Source organism: Camarhynchus parvulus, chromosome 3, assembly GCF_901933205.1.
Source record: "Camarhynchus parvulus chromosome 3, STF_HiC, whole genome shotgun sequence".
In the NCBI taxonomy this organism is placed as follows: Eukaryota; Metazoa; Chordata; class Aves; order Passeriformes; family Thraupidae; genus Camarhynchus; species Camarhynchus parvulus.
Genome location: NC_044573.1, coordinates 51,303,938 through 51,323,786, shown reverse-complemented (window position 1 = coordinate 51,323,786; position 19,849 = coordinate 51,303,938). Strand labels below are relative to the sequence as shown.

At 41.6% G+C, this 19,849-nt stretch overlaps 1 protein-coding gene across 4 annotated transcripts in view; it reads left to right on the top strand.

The window, feature by feature from the left end:
- HIVEP2 (HIVEP zinc finger 2) overlaps positions 1-19,307 on the top strand; it is a 137,234-nt gene extending 117,927 nt beyond the window's left edge. For 3 of the 4 annotated variants that reach the window (XM_030944435.1, XM_030944437.1, XM_030944438.1), the window contains 5 exons: positions 457-611; positions 5,708-5,883; positions 8,490-8,591; positions 9,100-10,010; positions 16,652-17,470. In XM_030944435.1, coding sequence (XP_030800295.1) covers positions 457-611; positions 5,708-5,883; positions 8,490-8,591; positions 9,100-10,010; positions 16,652-17,470 — 2,163 coding nt within the window. Of the gene's footprint in view, positions 1-456; positions 612-5,707; positions 5,884-8,489; positions 8,592-9,099; positions 10,011-16,651 lie in introns of all 4 variants that reach the window. The other variant, XM_030944436.1, reaches the window with a different exon arrangement.
- The last annotated feature ends 542 nt before the right edge of the window (positions 19,308-19,849 follow it).

Sequence of the window (19,849 nt, the reverse complement as noted above, 5' to 3'; positions counted from 1 at the left end):
CTTTGTTTTTCCTGATAAACCGTGTGTCAGACACAAACATCCACATGCATTTGTAAGAAAAGATTAAGATAAAATTGACTAAGTATCTTCAGATCCATTTAATGTCTTTTACATATTGACTCTTCCTCGCGGATTAAGCGTTTGCTAATAGTGCCAGGGAAAATTCTGTAATGGCAATAAATTACCTTCTGAGCCTTTTTCATATCTATTTTCCATTATTTTTTTTTCTTGAGGAAAGATACAGTATTGCATTTTCTGTCAAGACTTGTAAAAATTTGTCCGTGTTGCCTCCTCTTTTATTCTCTGTCGAATTAAATGGGACAGATTAATTCATCATATAGAGTTGGACCAGAATGAGAGTTTGGCTTTGACCTGGTATGTTAAAAGTATTTGAAATGAAGTGTGCGTTTATTGTATGCTCCAGAAGTAACACCCTTGCTTGACTTTGTTCTACAGATGAAACATGAGCCATTCTTCTTGTTTGGCAGCAAGCTTGAAAAGAAAGTAGTGGGGAATATTATAAAAGAAAGAGTAAAAGGAGACATTCATGGAGATAAAGACATTACATCCAAACAAACTGAGCCGATACGAATTAAAATCTTTGAAGGAGGGTAAGAAAATATAACTGGAAATTTAAAGCTCAGCCTGTCATTTTAAAGACATTTGAAAATGAATATGAATGAATTAGAATGTGAACAGTCGTCTGTATTCTTGCCATGTCCTGTAGCTCCCAAGTCTCTTCTTTTTTGTGTATTTGTCAGTCTTAAAATGCACCACAGGGTACTTGTATGCTCACTTTGCTACTTTACTATTAAGACAATTGTTTTCCATCTGTGTGAGAGCACTCACTTGAAATTGTTACTTTAATTTCTTAAGTCATAAGGAAGTGGATGAACGGTTAACATTTTGATATTTTCTGTGCCATTTCTTTGTATTTAATGACTTCCATGAGGATGTGTTTCCATTTTTAGGCACTGTGTACTTCCACTCAGTTGAACAGGTTGACAAGGTGTTCTTAGTATTATTCTTGCAATATTGTATTATTTACTGAGGTTGGCTTTTGGAGATAAAATGTAAAATGCCAATGAAATCTATGGTATCTAAGGCTAATCCATAGATCTCTCATGTATGGTTGATAAAATACTGTTTCATTTTACTATGGAAATCTATCACTCAAGTGATAATAGAAACAAATAAGAAAGAGGAGAAAGCCAATTAACATTGTTTTGAGGCTTAAGAAACTTGTTAAGAAAGGAAAATTAAATAGACGCTTGTTTGTCTCTGCAGTATTCTCTAAAATGGAAGATATTGTTGAGTTTCTTTTACAGAATTCTGACACAATGCAGTTAGATTGATAGTTTTTAGTTGTGCATAGTCACGTGGCTAAACAAGATGTGATTTTTAGTCTTACCAAACTCAGATGGTCCTACAGCACTGTTTTATTGGGGTAACTAAATAGGTCAGGAGGGAGATGTGAGAAATTCATACATCCATTTCCTTCTCCTGTCAGTTTGTACCCTTTAAAATCTCAATTGTCCTTCATTGATGTTGTGGTTTTTTCTATGATTGAATAATCTCCATGAAATTACCATTGCCATTTCTCTGTAGTCTGCAACACTGAAGGAGTATAGCCTACATCTTGCCTGAAAGACTGAAAAAGTTCTTTTGGAGGTTTTTGTAGGTGTGCTGGCCCAGACACCCTTATCCTAACCGTTCTCTGTAGTTGTACCTTGTCCTAGTACCTAAGCCAGTAGACTGGCTTTACAAGAGTGACCCAAATTCAGTGGTAAGCCTAAGTTTACAAGAAATGTAAAGAGCTGGTGCTTCAACTCACTCCCACTTGGAAGTATAAAATTGCTTCCCACTTTGTACCATTTCTGAATTTGGATGACCCAGCTGAAGATAGACTGCCTTGATGTAAGCTACATGATGAGAGGTCAGAAGAGTAAAAGTGTGTTAAGAAAAGCAACTTAAAGGAGGATTCAGATGAGTGTGAGCTGCAGCAGATCACTCTATAAAAAACTTCTACTATCTTATACTTACGTCAATAAATTTTATGTGTTAATTGCACTACCTTAAGTTTCCCTGTACATCAATAAGGTTTATGAAACTATTTTAGTAAAATCATGTAATTCACACTTCACTTAGAAATGTCTCCTAGTAATACTTGGCTATGTTTAGATACCCTTTGAGTAAAACAAAACATATGAAACCTTGATGTGCACATCAATTTCTGGAGTGGGGAGAACAAATAGTCTGTGCAATAGACTGGGACTTCCTCAATAGAAACATATAAACTGCAAAACTGCAGCAAATGAGGTGATGCAGTGATGCACTCTTTCCTCATGCGTCATAACTTCATGGTAAGTTTTACAAGAATTATTTGTGGAAGAACAGATTAATTCTTTCCATTCTTGACATTCATTTGGCTATTTTTTAAATTGCTGTAGTATACCTTAGATATCATGTCTAGCACTGCTTTCTGTCCTGGTTATTGAATTTTTCTTTCTCTTCAAGTTATTGTCTATCACACTTAAAGCTAGCTATTGTCTATTGCTTAAAGCTAGTTTTTGACGTGGGTGGCTTTCTATGCTTGCTTCTTCTTGGCTGTTTGTTGAGCTATTTTGTTCTTCTCTCTTCAAGCACACCTTCATCTCCTCTCAGCACATAGTGCAATGAACTATATAGCAAATGTCTGTTGTCTTCATGTCACATTTTCTCTCCTGGATAGGCAAGCATGGATAGTCCTGATACATTGTTTCAGCAGGATATTTTCATTTTGGTTTTCAGTTTTCTTGGGGAATGGGTTTCCGTAGGCTTTGTGATTGGTTTTGTTTCATAGGTGTGAAGAAGGTAATTAGCTGAGAAAGATCTGTGGTTTTCTGCTTTTGGTTTGTGTGGAAGCCTGTCCACCTGGCAGCAAGTGGAGCTCTGCAGCTGTCTTGTGCCAGTGGGGTGGAGCATTCATATGGCAGCTGGGCAAAAAGCAGATAGCTGGGGCTGGGGATGAGTGAGAAGCTGAAGGAGCAGAATCAGAATTGAGGCAAAAAGTACATCATAGAATCATAGAGTTGTTACATTAGAAGACGCCTCTAAGACCAAGTCCAAATGTCAGCCAGTACCACCAGATGTCACAGCACATCATCACCTCACCGCAGAAAGCCCATCAAGAGCATTTTGTAAGCATCATAGCAGAGGGAGTTTGGAAGGAAGAAACTAAACACTGCATTGTTACCACTGGCAGGTGGCTTGATTCAAGTGAAATTATCTGAAATACAAAATCTGCTTTCCATCATCTGACTGCAGATGTGACTGATGGGATATGAAGCAGTATGTCTCAAAGAAAAGCAGTAATTTCAAGTTCAATCCTTGCTGCAGTGCAGTTAGTTACTAATGGTGTGCAAAGAAAGAAGGGACAGGACAAGCATGCCTGCTCATCTGACTCTTAGTTTAATGACATTATCAGCTGACAACAAGAATTCAGAGTTTGCTTATGTTTGTACTTTCATATCTACCATTAATAGACTCTAATTGAAGAACCCAAATAAAATAACATTTTGAATAGAAATTGCAGGACTGTGAGACTTGTTAATGCTTTTAACTCAAGAGTCCCATCCTAGTCAAACTCAGAGCAGCAGTGGCCAAAGTCCTTACATGGACATAACATAATAGGAAGGGGGAAATTACTCAAAGCTTTGAGAGAGGCATAAGTTAGCAGTAAGATCAAATATTCCTGAGGTCTAAAAGGTAATCACCATAACTCTGACTTCTGGTCTTTTAGTTTTTGCACCAGCTCTTCTTTAAATGTCAAGTTTGTGTGTGTAATTTCTCTTACAGTCATTGTTATGATGAAGCATACTTAAAGAGTCAAGGTCAGTTGTGGCCAAAAACCATCTATATGAATGATGAAGAGACACATATTTTATCATTGTCTTTGTGTCCAATGGGATCTGACAGGTGACAGAAGCCAGTGGAATGAGGTCAAGCAGAAGAAGACCAGAGCTGGAGCAAGAGAAAAGCACATGTAATAGCACAGCATTTATCTTACCAGTATCAATCAAGGGTGGTACAGTAGACTCCATCCCAGCAAAATCAGACTGTAAGGAGAGATGAAGAGAAGATAAAATAGCAGTATTTCAAATAATAATGGTTTTTTTTTGTCTGTGGGAGGAAGCTTGGAGGAAGTTGATGAAGCAGTGGATAGAGAGATGACTAGCAGTCATTGGCATGTGCATATGAAGGAGAACCTGGGAAATGGGGCAGCCAAGATCCCAAAAATACTGTACAGAAACCTGCTAGAGATATGACTAAATATTACATTACATTAGATTATTTCAGTTTTGTCCATGCTGCCAGGGTCAATGAAGGATATGGGAGAGGTACAACTTTGTTGGAAATGAGATGAAAAAATCCTGAATTTAGGCATCCGCATTTGAAAGAGGAGCTAATTCATTTAAAAGATAAGAAGATGGACTTGAGAACAGGACACTGTTTTTCTAAAATATTAACTTCAGAATTTATATTGCCCATGATATAGCTAAACATATGGGAAAGTGTTCATCTAAGAACAGCACACTTGAAAAATGTTCCAGCTCTGTAACCCAAAAATTGCCACTTTTTTCCTGTAGAGTTATCATCACATTAACAGAATCTTTCACACAGTGCCTTTTTTATTTGAAGTACTGACTGTCAGTACCAACGATATTTTGTGGGTTCTGCATCCACAGAATGACTGAAAGTACTTTGTGCAGCTTAGGATAAGGGCAATGGAAGACAGAGGGCAGAAGAAATATTATTTCTCAGTTCTTGCACTTCCTGGATTTTACTTTGAATGAATGAGGATGGAATTCTTCCCTAAAGGAATGCAGTCTTCAAACCTCAGAACAGCCTGAGTAGATTCCCTAGACTCCTTTAGATTTCAGTATTAACAATTTAGCATGAGAATAAAGGCAGTGTACAACTTTACATATATTTTCATATCTTATTTATTTTCTAACTACACACTGTGTGATCAGCAAAAAAAAAAATAGAAACCTTATGTCTGTGTGTCAGTTCTATGCCGTGATAAGAAAAATTTCAGCAATAGCTTACTTCAAAGTATCTGTGTTTGACCATTTTATTTCTAAAGCATCACATACCTGAGTGAAATCAACTCTATGTCTCTTTGGGGAGCAGCTTATCTTTGGGAATGTCAGGCATGTGTAATGTGAATGAATATATCCTTCCTTATGTGTTATCCATGTTCCCTTTATGCTTAATGGGAAGAAACGGGCATTTCCAGGATGTGATTTATCTGATCCCAAGGGATAAATACACTAAAATAGTTAAATGAACCATGCTGCAAAATGATGCTGTTTCCAGTGGTGGTAAATGTCTGTGCTGTGCAGGACTACAGTGAGCTGAAATCCAACCTATAGGCTTATATTTGGAGTTGTGTCTATAGGAATGGTTCTTCACTGGTTTCCTGACAAGGTGTTTATACTGTTCTCATACTGCAACCTGTTGGTTTCATGTTGTTTAAATACATTGGGACCAGTACATTCTCTGAAAGCCGAATACTTTATGAGTTCAATACTGAAAATTCAGTAGTTCCTTTGGACTTCTGTGAGTTTGCATTGATTATGAGGATCAGATGCATAGAAGTGATGTTTGTACATGTATCAGACCTAAAATCTGTATGACTTAAATACTTGCTCTCTTCCAACAGGTATAAATCAAATGAGGATTATGTCTATGTCAGAGGTCGTGGCCGAGGAAAGTACATTTGTGAAGAATGTGGCATTCGCTGTAAAAAGCCAAGCATGCTCAAAAAACATATCCGCACTCACACTGATGTCCGGCCTTATGTATGCAAGCTGTGCAATTTTGCCTTCAAAACTAAAGGTACTTGATCTTTGTAGTTGAGCTCTTGCCACTTCTGGAGCTATTTTGCCCTCTGGGATCCAATCACCCATTGCAATCAAGGAGAGTATTTTCTTCAGAATAAAATTGTTGTGTTTATATATGAAGGACTCTATAAGAGAGTTTGTTCTCTTCTGTTCAAGTAATCCGGGGATTTTGTAAGACTCTGAGACTCCTTGGATAGCTTCATTAAGATCTAGAGGCTCTTGGATGGTCCTTCTGTCTGCGGAGAAAATGTAGTAGCATAAGAACCACCCTGAAAAATAATATTTTGCCAACATTGTTGCATGGTGCAGATTTTAATTGCCGCAACACTTAAATGCTACCAGGAGACCATATTTCTTACGACATAATGTAGAAGCAGAGCATCAGCTGCTGAGGAATACATGCCTTCACAGGCTTTACAGTGGGTCAGTTTCAATTTTATAAATAATATATGCCTCCTAGATGGGCCAGTCCATCCACTGTGGCATTAATTATGAATAGAGATCTGATAGCTTCTGTTCACATGTATTTATCAGCACAGAAAAAAAGCTTCCATTTGTCACCCTGTGGCCACAGATAATGGTATTCTTTGGAATTCGGATTCGTGATGCAACCATCTCCTTGAAAAAAAAAATCCTTTCCTTGGTATCATTTCTTTGTAGCACAGCCTAAATGAGCCTTACATTCTCAGTTTCTTAGCTTCCCTTTGGCAGACAAAAGAATGGATTCTAGTCCCAGTGCAGTGAAACTTAACTCAAAGGGGGAGATAGGATGCTGAAGGAAATTTCTCCCAAGATCCCCGTGCAGTTTCATGGCTGTTTTGAAGATTAAGAATTGTAATAGTTTCCATGACTCCATCAGTTCTTTCTGTGCCAAAGATGGGAACAGCTGATGGATGGTAGTAGACCCATCAGCCTAATTTAAGATGGGAACATTCATGGGCATGTAGAGACAAAGACAAGGAGCTGCTTGTTTGTAGTCCCAGTAGACCATCTAGTGAGCTGCTCTCATATCATTGCTTACATTTGACATTGCTGGAGGAATGGGTCTTGAGTAGGGACTTGAAGTACATGACAGGATTGTGGTTTTATAGCTGTGTTCAGAGAGGACATTCCAGGAAGAAGAGGTGGCATGGGAAAAAAAAAAAAAAAAAAAAAATTGCTTGCTGTGGCTGGCATTTCTGACAAAGAAGGAGAAACATGGATGAGGTGGTTTGCTATTGCACAGAAGGGGCACGAGTAGCAAGAGACTAGGTTAGCCTTTGAAGTACAAGTGTTTAACTGGTGCATTACTGATTATAAGCAGTTGTCAGCCTCATAACTACTGTTGCTACTTTGCTGAGAGCAGTAGAGGACAAACTTTCAGAAGTACTTAGGTTTTTAGTTTTTCCGAGCATTTAGCCATCCAGAAGCATCAATGGCCAGGTTAAATTTTTCATGCAGTGCACAGACTGAAGAAACTCCTAGTGAGAAGGGAATTATTCAAACTAGCTGGAGCTGAAAGGCAGAGAAGAAGAGCGTTGTGAGTTTCTAAGCACACCTGTGCTATTCAGCAGAGGAGTGCAGTGTTCCTGACCCCAGATGGCATGTACCATAACACCGTCTGGAGATGCTGGTTGGGGTCCTAGAAGCAGCATAAATGCATTTCCAGAGGGCTTTCCTTGAGCTAAGAAACACCATGACTTGGTAGTGGGTTGGGTTTGCTTGTGCCATGCTTTCCCTTTTGAGTGTTGCAAATGAGGCTGAAGTGGCAAATGGATTAGAGCGATATTCTCCAGCTTGTGCTTTGTGCTTAAGATTCTTTGTCATGAAATGTCTCTTGGGGCCAATCTCAACCCAGTTTTTTAATCTATGAAAAAACAGACCAAGACAAGCGCTCCAGAAAGTCAATAGTCTAGTGTTAGATTGCTCCCTCAGGGGAATGGGAGATTTGCTTTCAAATCTCTGCTGTGTCTGGTTTAGATCCGTACTCTAAATCTGGGAGCTGAACCTGAATTTTCCCCATCCCAGGTGGGTGCTGTAAGCGCAGCTCCTCTCAGTTCAGAGACTGCAGCTAGATGGTAAATTTGCATAGAAAATTCTTCTATAACTGTCTTGTTTTTTTTTTCGTGGGGTACTTTTGCCTCCAAATGCTTCAAATACATGGAGCATTTGGAAACCGTCTGCAAAGTAAATGGGAGAGCCCTTACCTGGAAAGTGCTACTGTGTAAATGGGAGCATGAGCCCTGAATGGCTACTGTGCTGTGGACTTACTTCAATGTCTAGGCAATCTGTACATATTATTAACAGTGAGTCCAGGAACAGATAACATCCAAAAGTGGGTTTTGTAGGGGTGCCTAAATATCATATGGAAAATTGGAGAGATGCCTATGTACATCTCAGGCCCTGAGTGTATTTAATTTTTTTATTTTCTATATAAAAACCGACTCTCATTAAAACAGGCTCTGAGGCCAGTGGTCTTGATGAGTCAGCCCTGTCTGTTGTGGTGTTTTCTAAAACTAAACCCCATTACCTGCAGCATAATGGAGTTAAGATACACCAAAACCTTTCTTGAAGAGTGATCTTTGTTGTTGTCCATTAATTACATTAATCTCTGATCCACAGGAAATCTGACAAAACATATGAAGTCTAAAGCACACATGAAAAAATGCTTGGAGCTTGGAGTATCAATGACATCTGTAGATGATGCTGAAACTGAAGAAGCAGGTATGTCAAAATGATTTAATTTAGTTGGAATGGCCTCGTTCCAACAAAAGTATGGAAAGTATGGAGTCTGTAAATGACTCACTGCACTTTAGCACAGTGATGGGCATGGGAAAAAATAGTACAGGTATTTGGGGAATTTTTAAATTGAAAATTAACATTTTAATAAACAGGAAGTAAAAAAAAATCCTATCTAGTTATCTGGATTATACTTTTTTACATGAAGAAGCACTAGAAATAAAAGTATGGCTTGTTGTCATCTGTCTCATACAAGGTTCCCAATAGTGAAGTTGCAAGGTAGTATAGGATGAATTTGCTTCCATACTTCAAGTATAGAATTTTAGGCATTATTTTGAAAAAAATATGGTTTTAATTGATGAGGAATGGCTTTTTGCAGCCATCCCAGATGAGGAGCATCCAGCGATGGCATTGAGTGTGCTGGGTGGGAAATGGTTGTGGCCTGAGAGGTGGGATATGTGCTAATCATTTGGACTTGCTGTGGTTGTTTCAGAAAATATGGAGGACATGCAGCAGGAAGCAGAGAAGAGCAGCAGCCTGGCAGGGCTGTCAGCAGAGCACCAGTTTTCTGACGCAGAGGAATCGGATGGTGAGGACGGCGACGACAATGATGATGATGATGAAGATGAGGATGATTTTGATGATACTCAGGGAGACTCAACACCAAAAACCAGATCAAGAAGCACCAGCCCGCAGCCCCCTCGGTTCTCCTCTCTGTCAGTGAACTCGGCTGGGGCATCGCAGGGGGCTTCCCCAGAGGGCTCCCTTTCCATGGGACACTCTTCCCTCATCAGTTACTTGGTCACCTTACCTAGCATTCAGGTTACTCAGCTTATAACACCAAGCGACTCCTGTGACGACACACAAATGACAGAATATCAGAAGTTTTTCCAGAGCAAGAGTACGGATTCAGAGCCCGATAAAGACAGATTGGACATACCCAGCAGCATGGATGAGGATTGCACGCTTTCGTTGGATCCCAGTTCTTCTCCGAGGGACCTCTCACCTTCCAGTCGACAATCGTCACCTGGCTATGATTCTTCACCCTACAGAGATAACTCACCAAAGAGGTATTTGATGCCAAAAGGGGATTTGTCACCCAGAAGACATCTGTCACCCCGACGAGATATTTCACCCATGAGGCACCTTTCCCCACGGAAGGAGGCTGTGCTGAGGAGAGAGTTATCACCAAGACGGGACGTGTCCCCGCGACGTCACCTGTCACCAAGGAGACCAATGTCACCAGGGAAAGATGTGTCTGTTCGAAGAGATTTGTCTCCCAGGCGAGAGAGGCGATACATGGCCTCCGTTAGAGCGGCGTCTCCCCGGAGGGGCTTGTACCACAACCCAGCATTGTCCATGGGTCAATATTTACAGTCTGAATCTATTCCGGTGGGACATTCAGTAAGTATGGAAGAATATTTTCATTCCTCCTGTCGAAAACTGTGCTCTTACTGAATTTGAGCATTTCAAAAATCTTTGCAGCTTTGTAGAAGAAGAAGGCATAAACTTTGAGTCTTGGTGGGAAGTCCTGGAACAAATGCAAGAAATTTGGAATAGACAGAGACCAAGTCAGGATGCTGATTCATTTAAATGCACTAGAGTCAGCCTAAGGGGCAAGTGTTCACTTGGTAGAACCCTGAGTAGCTCCATGAACTTCAATGAAATTAGGCTGGTTTGCATTTTCTGCCTCCAAATGGTCCAGAAAGCTTGCATGGTTTGTGAGGCTTTCTTCTGTACTAGTAATAAATCTTGTACTTCCTGGACTCTCAGGTTAGATCCGGCCAAAATTAAGGCTTAAAGCCCTGTTCTTGTGGTGTGGTGCCCATCACTGAATACTTCTTAATGGAATAAAAATGCTAAGATAATGGAACCTCTTAGAAAAGCAGAGTGCACACTGAAATCATGATCTGTGGCTGGAATTTAAAGGATATTATTGTGTGAGAGGAGCAGGCATCTGTATGCCCCACAGAAAGTGCCACAACCGTTTGGGTGGAAATATGCAAAATTTGCACAGCTGCTGTCTGTGCTCTTCCCTTTTGGTAGATCAGCTCTCAGAAACTGCCTGATTGGCACTTTTGACCAGCCCTAGCATTCACCTAGCACTCTCTCCACAAATAGATTACATCTTCAGATGTAAGGAATGGCCTTGCTAGGTGTGAATTTACTTATTTATTTACTATGCTTTCCTTGCCATGTTGCTGTTGTGGCTGCCCTCTCACTGCCTGCCTGTGTGTGGATTCAACCTGGGCAAGCTGTGACAGTCTCAGGTTACCTCAGAGCTCCTTGCTCTTCTCCTGGCTGGCCTCTTCGACCTGCTTCCTCATTCCCAATCTTCCTGGTTCTCCATGTAGTCTTTGCAGTGTTCCTCTGTGGAGGAGAAGTATTGAACCCTGAGCTCATACAGTCAGCATTTCTCAGCTCTGGTGTGATTTTCTCTGTAGAGTCAGGCTGATGCGTTATCTGCTCTCAGGAAGGGAGTGAAGGATGCACCTGGGCAAAGATGTTTGGAGCCGGATGGACCAAAAAGAGCTGAGATGCTGCCAGCCTGGCAGATCCAGAAGTGATTTCCCAGCATTTCAGGGGTATAAGGGAAAGCTGCAGCTTGAGTGGCCATATTTATAGGAGAGAGCAACACAGGTGCTTCTCCCACATCTTAGACATTGCCCCACGACCTACTAAGTTGTTTGGGAGAGCACTGGAGAGGGCGACTGATTGATTAAATGGTCCTCGAGAAAGGGCATGCTGAAACCCTGCTGCACTCTGACAGGAGCGATCGCTGCACAGCTGAGAGTGGATACAAATCCCACCAGCAGTTCTACATTCCTGACTATGCGAGGAAGCACAACTGGGTGACCAGTCTAACTAGTCATGATGTCTTAGTATCAAATGAATGGGATCGTATGGGATTCTACAGCTGACATTGTGCAGGGTGCCCCAGTCCCACATGTCCCACATGATACACACTGGCATCCTGTAGTAAAGATTTTAGACGTTAATGATGCTAGCAAAACCAGTAATCCTTGACCATCTGACAGTTCTTGCTGTAATATTTTTCTTATGCATTATGCACACCTTCCGGCAAGGCATTTAGCACATTGTAAGGACTCTCTTAGCACTTCTCACTCCTTCTTTTCAAAAGTCCACCATGCCAGATGGACTTCTAATGCTTATCTTGTTTTTGAGGGAGAGTCAGGCATGTGGTAGTGAAAAACACAATGAAAAATCAGTTCAGTTGTCTTACAGAAAGGATCAGTAATTTGATGGCATGTTGGGTGTTCGAGAGAGAAGGCCAGACCTCAGTAGGGTCACTACAACCTGAATACAGGAGGCATCACTGGAAGCAGACCCCAGGCAAACCTAAATGAAAAAAATGACAAGTGAGGATGATTGCCCATTGCAAAAAATGACTGCAAGGAAGGAAAGATGCATTCCTTGTCTCTTGGTGCCTTTCTGGAAAATGTACTTTAGCCAAACATTAGACAAGCTTAAGTGAAACACAAGTTATTATACTCAGCATGTGGGAAGACAACTAGCACCTGAGTTTGCTATAAATGAAAGCTGTCAGAGAAGCAAAAGGAATAAAAGTTGTTTTTCACTTTTTAGAGTAGTGAAATCCAGCAAACCAGAACATCATTAGCAGCTGCTTTGGTGATGCTCATGCTGGCTTACAATCCTTAAAGTACTTTAAGAGCTGCATTGGGTTGCCAGTCCTTGCAGCAGTAAGAGCAGTTTTGTGCTTCTAGTGTCTGCAGTTCTCAGAAGAGGCCAGTTTTCTTTCTTCTCAACTGAAATTGATATATTTGCTCTATCTCTTTGGCCAGTGCTGGTCTAGTTGCTCTTCGTCTTGCTTCCTGTTGAATGTCCATGCACTTTGGTGGTCTCATGCAAAAGGCTTGTAAAGTGCTCAGGCATGGAAAGCACCACATAGAAAGCAATTAAAATTATTTGTTTAGGAAGTGGAAAAGAGCATGGTGAAAGTAAATATTTTTTTAGATTGTATAAAAATACAGGAAAATACACACTTATTTTCTCCTTTGGCAAGCAGTAGCAGGATACACTCTTGCAACAGAATACTCTCTCTAAAGTAGCCTAAGTCTGTAGTGTATGCGAGGTCACACTTGGCTTTGACTAGTTAAATTTGCGTCTTTAAAATTAATGCCAGATATCTTCCGCTCTCTAAATACATTCAGGATCTTCTGTCAGTGGCAGAGGTTTCTTTCCTTACTGAGGAGGCTGATGCCATTTTCAAAGGGCTCAGATTCTTCTTCCAAGTCATATTCTGCCAGTCCTGAGAGAAAGAGAAGGAATAGGAAGGCTTCATTTGTTCGCCCTGAGTGAATCTCTTTTATAATTTTAGTTTGGATGAGGCATATGTCTCTGTTGTCACATTTTTTGTGTTTTGACTCACGTTTTCAGCTCAGTCTTGGAGTAAGTGACCTGAATTGTTGTCAGATGGAATTAAACTGAAAATGTGCACCAGGAAGGCAGCAGGTGCCCTTGAACTGTGAGTGGCCATCCAAGTGACTGCAAAGAGCCCACACAGGGCTAGTCTGAAGCAACCTTCCCTTCCAAACTTACAGCACTTGCATTGTGAATATGGGATCCAGCGCATTTCACTCCATTTCAGCTTGTCCCAACCCTTAGTACACCCTGCTCCTTCCTAGTGCAGACCAGAACCTTTGCCTCTTCTTCCAGTCCCAGGATAGACACAACGAGATCAAGAAGGTGCCTTGCTGTGAGTGGTATAGACTTGTCTCTCACAGCTATTTTAGCTTCTAGGCAGTAGTGGATTTTGCTTCTGCTGACATCTTGTTGCTCATCTCATTCATTTTGAAATCTGAAGCCCGTCTTGATATATTCAGAAGGGCTGAAAGGAATTAGGCACCTCTATGACCACTTGAAAGTTTATAGGACTTAAGGTCCTTTGATCACACTGAACATGGATAGTAAATCACTTCCCAAACACTCACTACTTTATCATCTTGAGTGAAGTGCATTCTTGTACAGAGAGCCGGAAATTCTGAATTCCAGGTAAACTGTAAATAGGTTCACTGGTGCATCTGGGCTACTGTGGTGCATTCTGTGTTGGGCTGCAAATTGAGCTGATCCTGAAAGTGAGGGCCACACAGGGTTATAGCCACTTTATTGGGCATCATGTCTTTCAGGAGGCACATTGGTAATGTGCTGTTACTGATTTTCACTATAGAGTTCAGTGTTTTCTGGTTTTTAACTTTAAAAAACCTCAAGTACATTATGACATGCTAATCAAAGAGACTGTTTTCTACCCTACATGTTTTTGCAAGCTGTGGTCTGAGGCTGCCCAGAGGATGTCTGTGAAGGGTGCTTGGCTTTGAAACGTGATCTTCCTCTTAATCTCACACAGCCTGATTTGGGTGATGTACCAGATACAGGGTAAACCCTATCTCATCCCTGAGGCATTCTGAGGGACTTGTGAAGCTGGATATGGCTTTGCTCAGGGGTGTGATGTGGCAGTCAAGCTTTGTGACCAGGTCAGAGCATTTAGTGAAGAGCTGCTACAGAATACTGTTGCTTGGGAAATGATATGTTACCTGGAGTTGAAGGGAAATATGCTAAACTGTAACAAAGGAGAATTAATAGGAAACAAATTGGATTCCCATCACCTGACAAAGAGAAGAGCTCAGCTCGCAGCACTGGCAGCAGCCCATTCTGACTGCAAAAGATGCCATGACTTCCTGCTCTGTGCTCTGTGATCTAATACTTGCCCTGTCGCCTGCAGAAAGTCTTTAGATTTTTGGGATGCTTGTTGAAGAGAAGCAGTCTTTCTCTGTGAATATGTGTGTCTGCTTGTAGGAATGAAAATGCTAGATATTGGTAAAGGAAATAAAAGCCCAGTAAGAGGCAGGAACAGTTACTAGTGATTGTAACCATTTATGTTAATTGTTTCCAAACTTACCTGCCAGGGCTAGAGAAAAATAAGCCAGTCTGTGCCCGACCAGGCTTGGAAGGTATCCAGTGACATGCACACACTGTCACTGTCTGTGTTAAAATCGGACATACAAGACATATATTGGATGATGCTGCGGATCTTGAGGCACACAGCAGTTTCTGTCATGTTAGCCACCTCTATCCAGCAAGGACAGACTCTTGCTCTATTCCCTTATGAAACTCTGGCAGGGTAAAACATGACGCCAATGTCTTTCTCAATTAGAGGTTTGTGAGTGACTAGGTTTATTCTTTGATGAGTTTTACTCATTTTTTTGCTCAATTTCCCTTAGCCCAAGTTCACATCAGATGTAATAGTAATAAATGTCATGGTGTAGGAAACGTCCAAAAGGGCAATATGACTGAGAAACTGGTTGACAGACCAAAGATGGAAAATAAAAAAGGGGGCAAGCAGCTGTGCAGAGGTGAAGTTAGTGATAGGAAGGATTGACAGGGTAGGTGAACTGTCTTGTGGCTTGGCAGTTGCAGTTTATTTTGTATAGTTTTCCCCATTCAGCAATATAATGTGCTGTCACTGTGCTTTCTTATGACAGTTTCTCTTTTATGAGACTCAAGTGTCTCACTTTCTGAATAGGAAAATTCCCAACATAGATTAGTCTCTGAATAATATCTCTGAAGTTTGACTCTGATGATTATGGGTCACCCTTTCCTGTCTCGACATTGATTTATATTAAGCAGGACAAAGCATCTGAGCGCAGTGAGATTGAGCCCTTGGGTAGCACAGAAACTGAATCTTTAATTGCCCCCTAAACCAGCTCCCTAGGATGGGATCAAGAGGTTGCTCAATGCCTTGAGAGCTAGGATTTCCCAGCAGTGAAGTGCTGCCACTTCAATGCATTGGCATTTAGCAGCACAGTCCTCGGGCTGCCACACCAAGGCTGTGGTAGCATTACAGCTCTGGGGCAATTGATCCATGTTTGGTCAATTTACAGAGCAGAGATGAGCGTTTTCATTCATTTAATTTCATATGACAGTCCCCGAGAGATGTGTGGCCAAATCCCACATATAATTATGAAAATGTCATCCTGCACTTCGGTCATCATTACTCCTCTGGTCAGCAAGAAATGATACTTAATCATCAGATAGCAAACAAATTTTAAAACTTAGGAATGAAAATAAAAAGGAACCCAAAAGCCCAGGGCATATTTAATACTGAGTGGAGATGGAGCTATTTATTCTTTCAAGGCAGGAACTAATGGGAAGGCAGTGAAAATGTCAATATTGCGAGATTGGCTTTCATTAGCCGTCACAAAATCCCCCATTCTTCTCAATCACATTATGATTGGGTGAGTCTCCCTGGGACACAATCATCACTTCTGCTCACAGCTGATGCCTGTGCTTTTGTTATTATTTATTGTTTACACTGCAGATAAGCCAGAGGGGTACTCCATTGTCTCAATGACTAAAAAAATTTGTGTCTTCATCACACAAAGACACTTGATCTTGCATGGAAATACCCATCTGCTTTCACCAAGGATTGGGTGAAGCTCCCAGGGAGCAAGTGCCTTCTGTGGGCACTTGCTCCCTCAAGAGCAGATTTTTCAGAAGGCAGTAAATACATAGATGTTGTCAGATATTCCCTGTTACACCAAGCAGTGGTGCTGAGCAGGGGATGTTCAGACGTGTACTTCTCTGCAATAAAATTTAAATACCAGCATATTTTTCCAAAAGAGAGGGTAAGATGGATCTCCTGGCCAAATTTCTCCTGGGGAATGAAAATCTATCTGCCCCAAATTCTGTTCAAAGTTTCAGTTGAATATAATACCCTCCACTTCCTGACCTAAATTGCTGCATTGTGTTGCTGAACTCTCTTAACTAGCCACTGCCTTTCACCTCAGAGGCATGAGCCCTGTAGGGCTGAGCTAAGCAAAACCTCCTCTGTTGTTTGGATATGCAATTAGTGGAGTTTTCCAAATGCTTTGGGATCCGTCTGGATGAAAGGTGCTTCGTGAATGGGAGGTTGTGTTAGACAGGAAAGCAGATAGGTGGTTTGGCAGCCAGACAAGAATTTTGATAGTAGCAGTGCTGACATCTCTTTTCTTTTCTTCTGGTTACAGAGGAGGGGGTTGTCTCAGGCACCTTATTTCAACATATATGGAGAAAAAGGAGGCATGGAGCACCGCAGATCTAGCCTGTTCCCTGAAGGTCCGAGCGACTACGTCTTCAGTCATCTTCCACTACACTCCCAGCAGCAGATCCGAGCACCTATCCCCATGATGCCTATCGGGGGGATCCAGATGGTCCATTCAGTCCCCGTGGCCCTTTCAGGTTTACATTCTCCGTCCACTCTGGCCCTGCAGAGGGAGGTCTCTGAGGAGAAGCAGAGAGGAACTGCGGAAGCCCTGGCGAAAGAGCCGTTCAGCATGTCTAAGCCCCACGAGAAGCGTACCTCTCCGCACAGCTTGCACCCCGCTGCTCCCCCCAGCGCCCCCTCCTCGCCGCTGCTGTTGCTGGCTCAGAGCACATCCGAGGACAGTGTGGTGGCTACCGAGAGGGAGCAGGAGGAGAACATACAGACTTGTACAAAAGCCATAGCCTCTCTGCGAATCGCCACAGAAGAAGCCGTTCTGCACGGGGCGGAGCAGCTGCAGAGGCCTTCTGAGCCTCACCAGAAACCCTTAGAAAGTGCACATTTTAGCATTAAACACTTTAGTGGATCTGAGCCGGGCCAGCCCTGTGCCTCAGCCACCCATCCTGACTTGCATGGTGGTGAACAGGACAGTTTTGGTACATCACAGACTGCACCAGCCCATCCCACCTTTTACAGCAAGAGCTTTGTGGATGTCCAGCAGCTGGGCTTTCACAGCAGGAGTGAGCCTCCGTCAAGCACACAGGAAAGGAAAGATCCGTCATCTGAGAAGAGCAAGCCGCATTGATCTGAGATGCATGGAGACTTTCACCCCATACATTTACCCCACCTTTTTTTTTTCTAGAGATAGAAAAAGTATTCAAATTTACAGCATGCCTGTTCTAAGTTACAGTAGTTTGCTATTATATATACTTTTGTTATATCAAAAGAATTAGATAAAGTAACAAGTCATCATGAGCCTGACCAAAACTAAATTTGAAATTCTTATTGGGTCTGGTACTTTTAAATTGTACAGATGTTTGTGCCTTTTCTTTACTTTGCTTATATTCTTATAAGCATTTTTTTAGCAGTAATTTGTACATATTTTAGAATTTGTGTATCTGCTTTGTAATAAATGTAATTTCTTTCCTTTTTTGGACACTTGGATCTAAATGATGTAAAACAGAACAGCATCAATATATGTGAGGTTGCACTAAAACATATTTTTATATGATTAAAACTGAACAGCTTTTATGTACAGCTCTGATTCTGTAATACTAATATTTATTTACTTTGTTTCATAAATTGTAAATTTTTTTCTTAATGTTGTGGATTGCTTTTCTATGTGAAGCATGGGATTTACTGTTGCGTAATTAGAACAAAATGTATATTGTAAAACAAGATATTTAAGCTAGAGTATCTTATATTATTCTGCACTTATGCATTAGTTAAAAAAAAAAGATAAAAGATGTATCAGTCAGTTCTTAACTCTTGTAATTTTTTTTGTCTCTTGTTTGCCGGATTGACTATAACTTAAGTGCTGATTGTGATTTTAAACTGATAGTACCGTAAAGCATTAAAGTAAAACAATGTGCTATTGTGAGTTTTTTCAAAGCTTTATAAAACAGTTATAAATATATTAAAAGTATTTGGTCTTATGTGAACATGTTGATCTATATACTCCTTAAAAAGCTATGGGAAAACATTCCACCCCATGTAAATATGTGCATCACTGGTGCCATCTGTGTAGCTCACCGGGACCGGCAGGGTTTGCTGCGCTGGTGCTTCCAGGAGCGGGCTGGGGCACTGCTGACTGCCAGAGGGCAGAGTCCAGCAGCATCCTGACCCACTCCCTGGCCTCCAGCAGCAGGGTGGCAAGGCCCCTACGGCCGCTTGGGGCTGGGCGAGGAGCTGGCCTGCTGGCTGGACACACGGCGCCCTGCCGAGCCTGGCAGTCCCCTGCTCCTGAGAGCTCACCAAGGGCCATAGGTGTCATGGAGAAGTGCTCTGGAGTGTCAGAGAGGAGTTTGGAGAGCAGAAAAAGGTGTTTCCTTGCACTTGAACTCCACAGCTGGCCACTCCCTACTGCAATACCTGTGCCAGCTTCGGGGGAGGCTCCCGTTCTGTCCTGTTCCGTCCTGTCCTGTGGATGGAGGTGTGTGGCCCTGCCGGCAAGGCAGAGAGCACTGCCACCCTGGCCTCTTCTGAAATGGGTTTCATGGGCAAGAAAGTCACAGTCTTCCAGTGTAGGGTCTCCACCTGGGCAGGGTTTGCTGCAGAGGGAAGGGAGGAGGAGCCCGGGCTTGTGTTTGAACACGTGTGGTGGGTTACCACTACCACCAGCAGCATGCGTGCCTGCACGCACGCACACACACACACACTCAAACACACGCATGCACACGCACAGATGAAAGAAACCAACGACCTGGATTATATTTTGTGCTATTTAGTGGATTATAAATCTGTGAAAACAAGTTTGTATATTGAAAATACATCTAAGGAGTGTTCTTTAAAAAGAAATAAATATACAGTTACATGCATGAGGTGTCTAGTTTTCATGTGTTCTTTGAATTTTCCAAGTTTATTGGTGTTCCAGCATTCTGCACTAGAAGCACCCTTAAAAATGTGAGTGAAAGTGAAAAATGTGGACCCTATATTGGCTTTCTCACATATTACCAAACTAAACCAGTTTATTTCTCTGTTAATACTGTGTGGGGGCAGAGCCACAGGTGGCATGTTGTCATAATTCTAGCATGATGGCATATGATTAGTGTAATACCATAATGGACAGTGACCATTTCTAAACATTAAAGCTTAGCTTCTCATACCCATTGCAATGTTCTGCCTTTATTCCAGATCATTGTGGTAACCTTGCCAAGAAAAGCATGTGCCAGAAAACTGGCTCATCTCAGATTGGAGAGAGGAGAAACAGTATATGTAGTTGGAGATGAGCAGCCTGTTGGATCATGCTTCCATAAAAAAAGGAGAACTCAATTATACATTTTAAATAAACAAGCTCCATCTGATAAAAGCCTCTCTCCTCCTGGGCTTCATGGCTGTATTGAGAACAAAATGCTCTGCACAATGATCAGCTAATCAGGTAATCATAGATATTTTATTAAAAGGGAACCAAGCAACCCCTGATGGTAAATGCTCTATTAACATTGCCTTTGTAAGCAACCCTCTT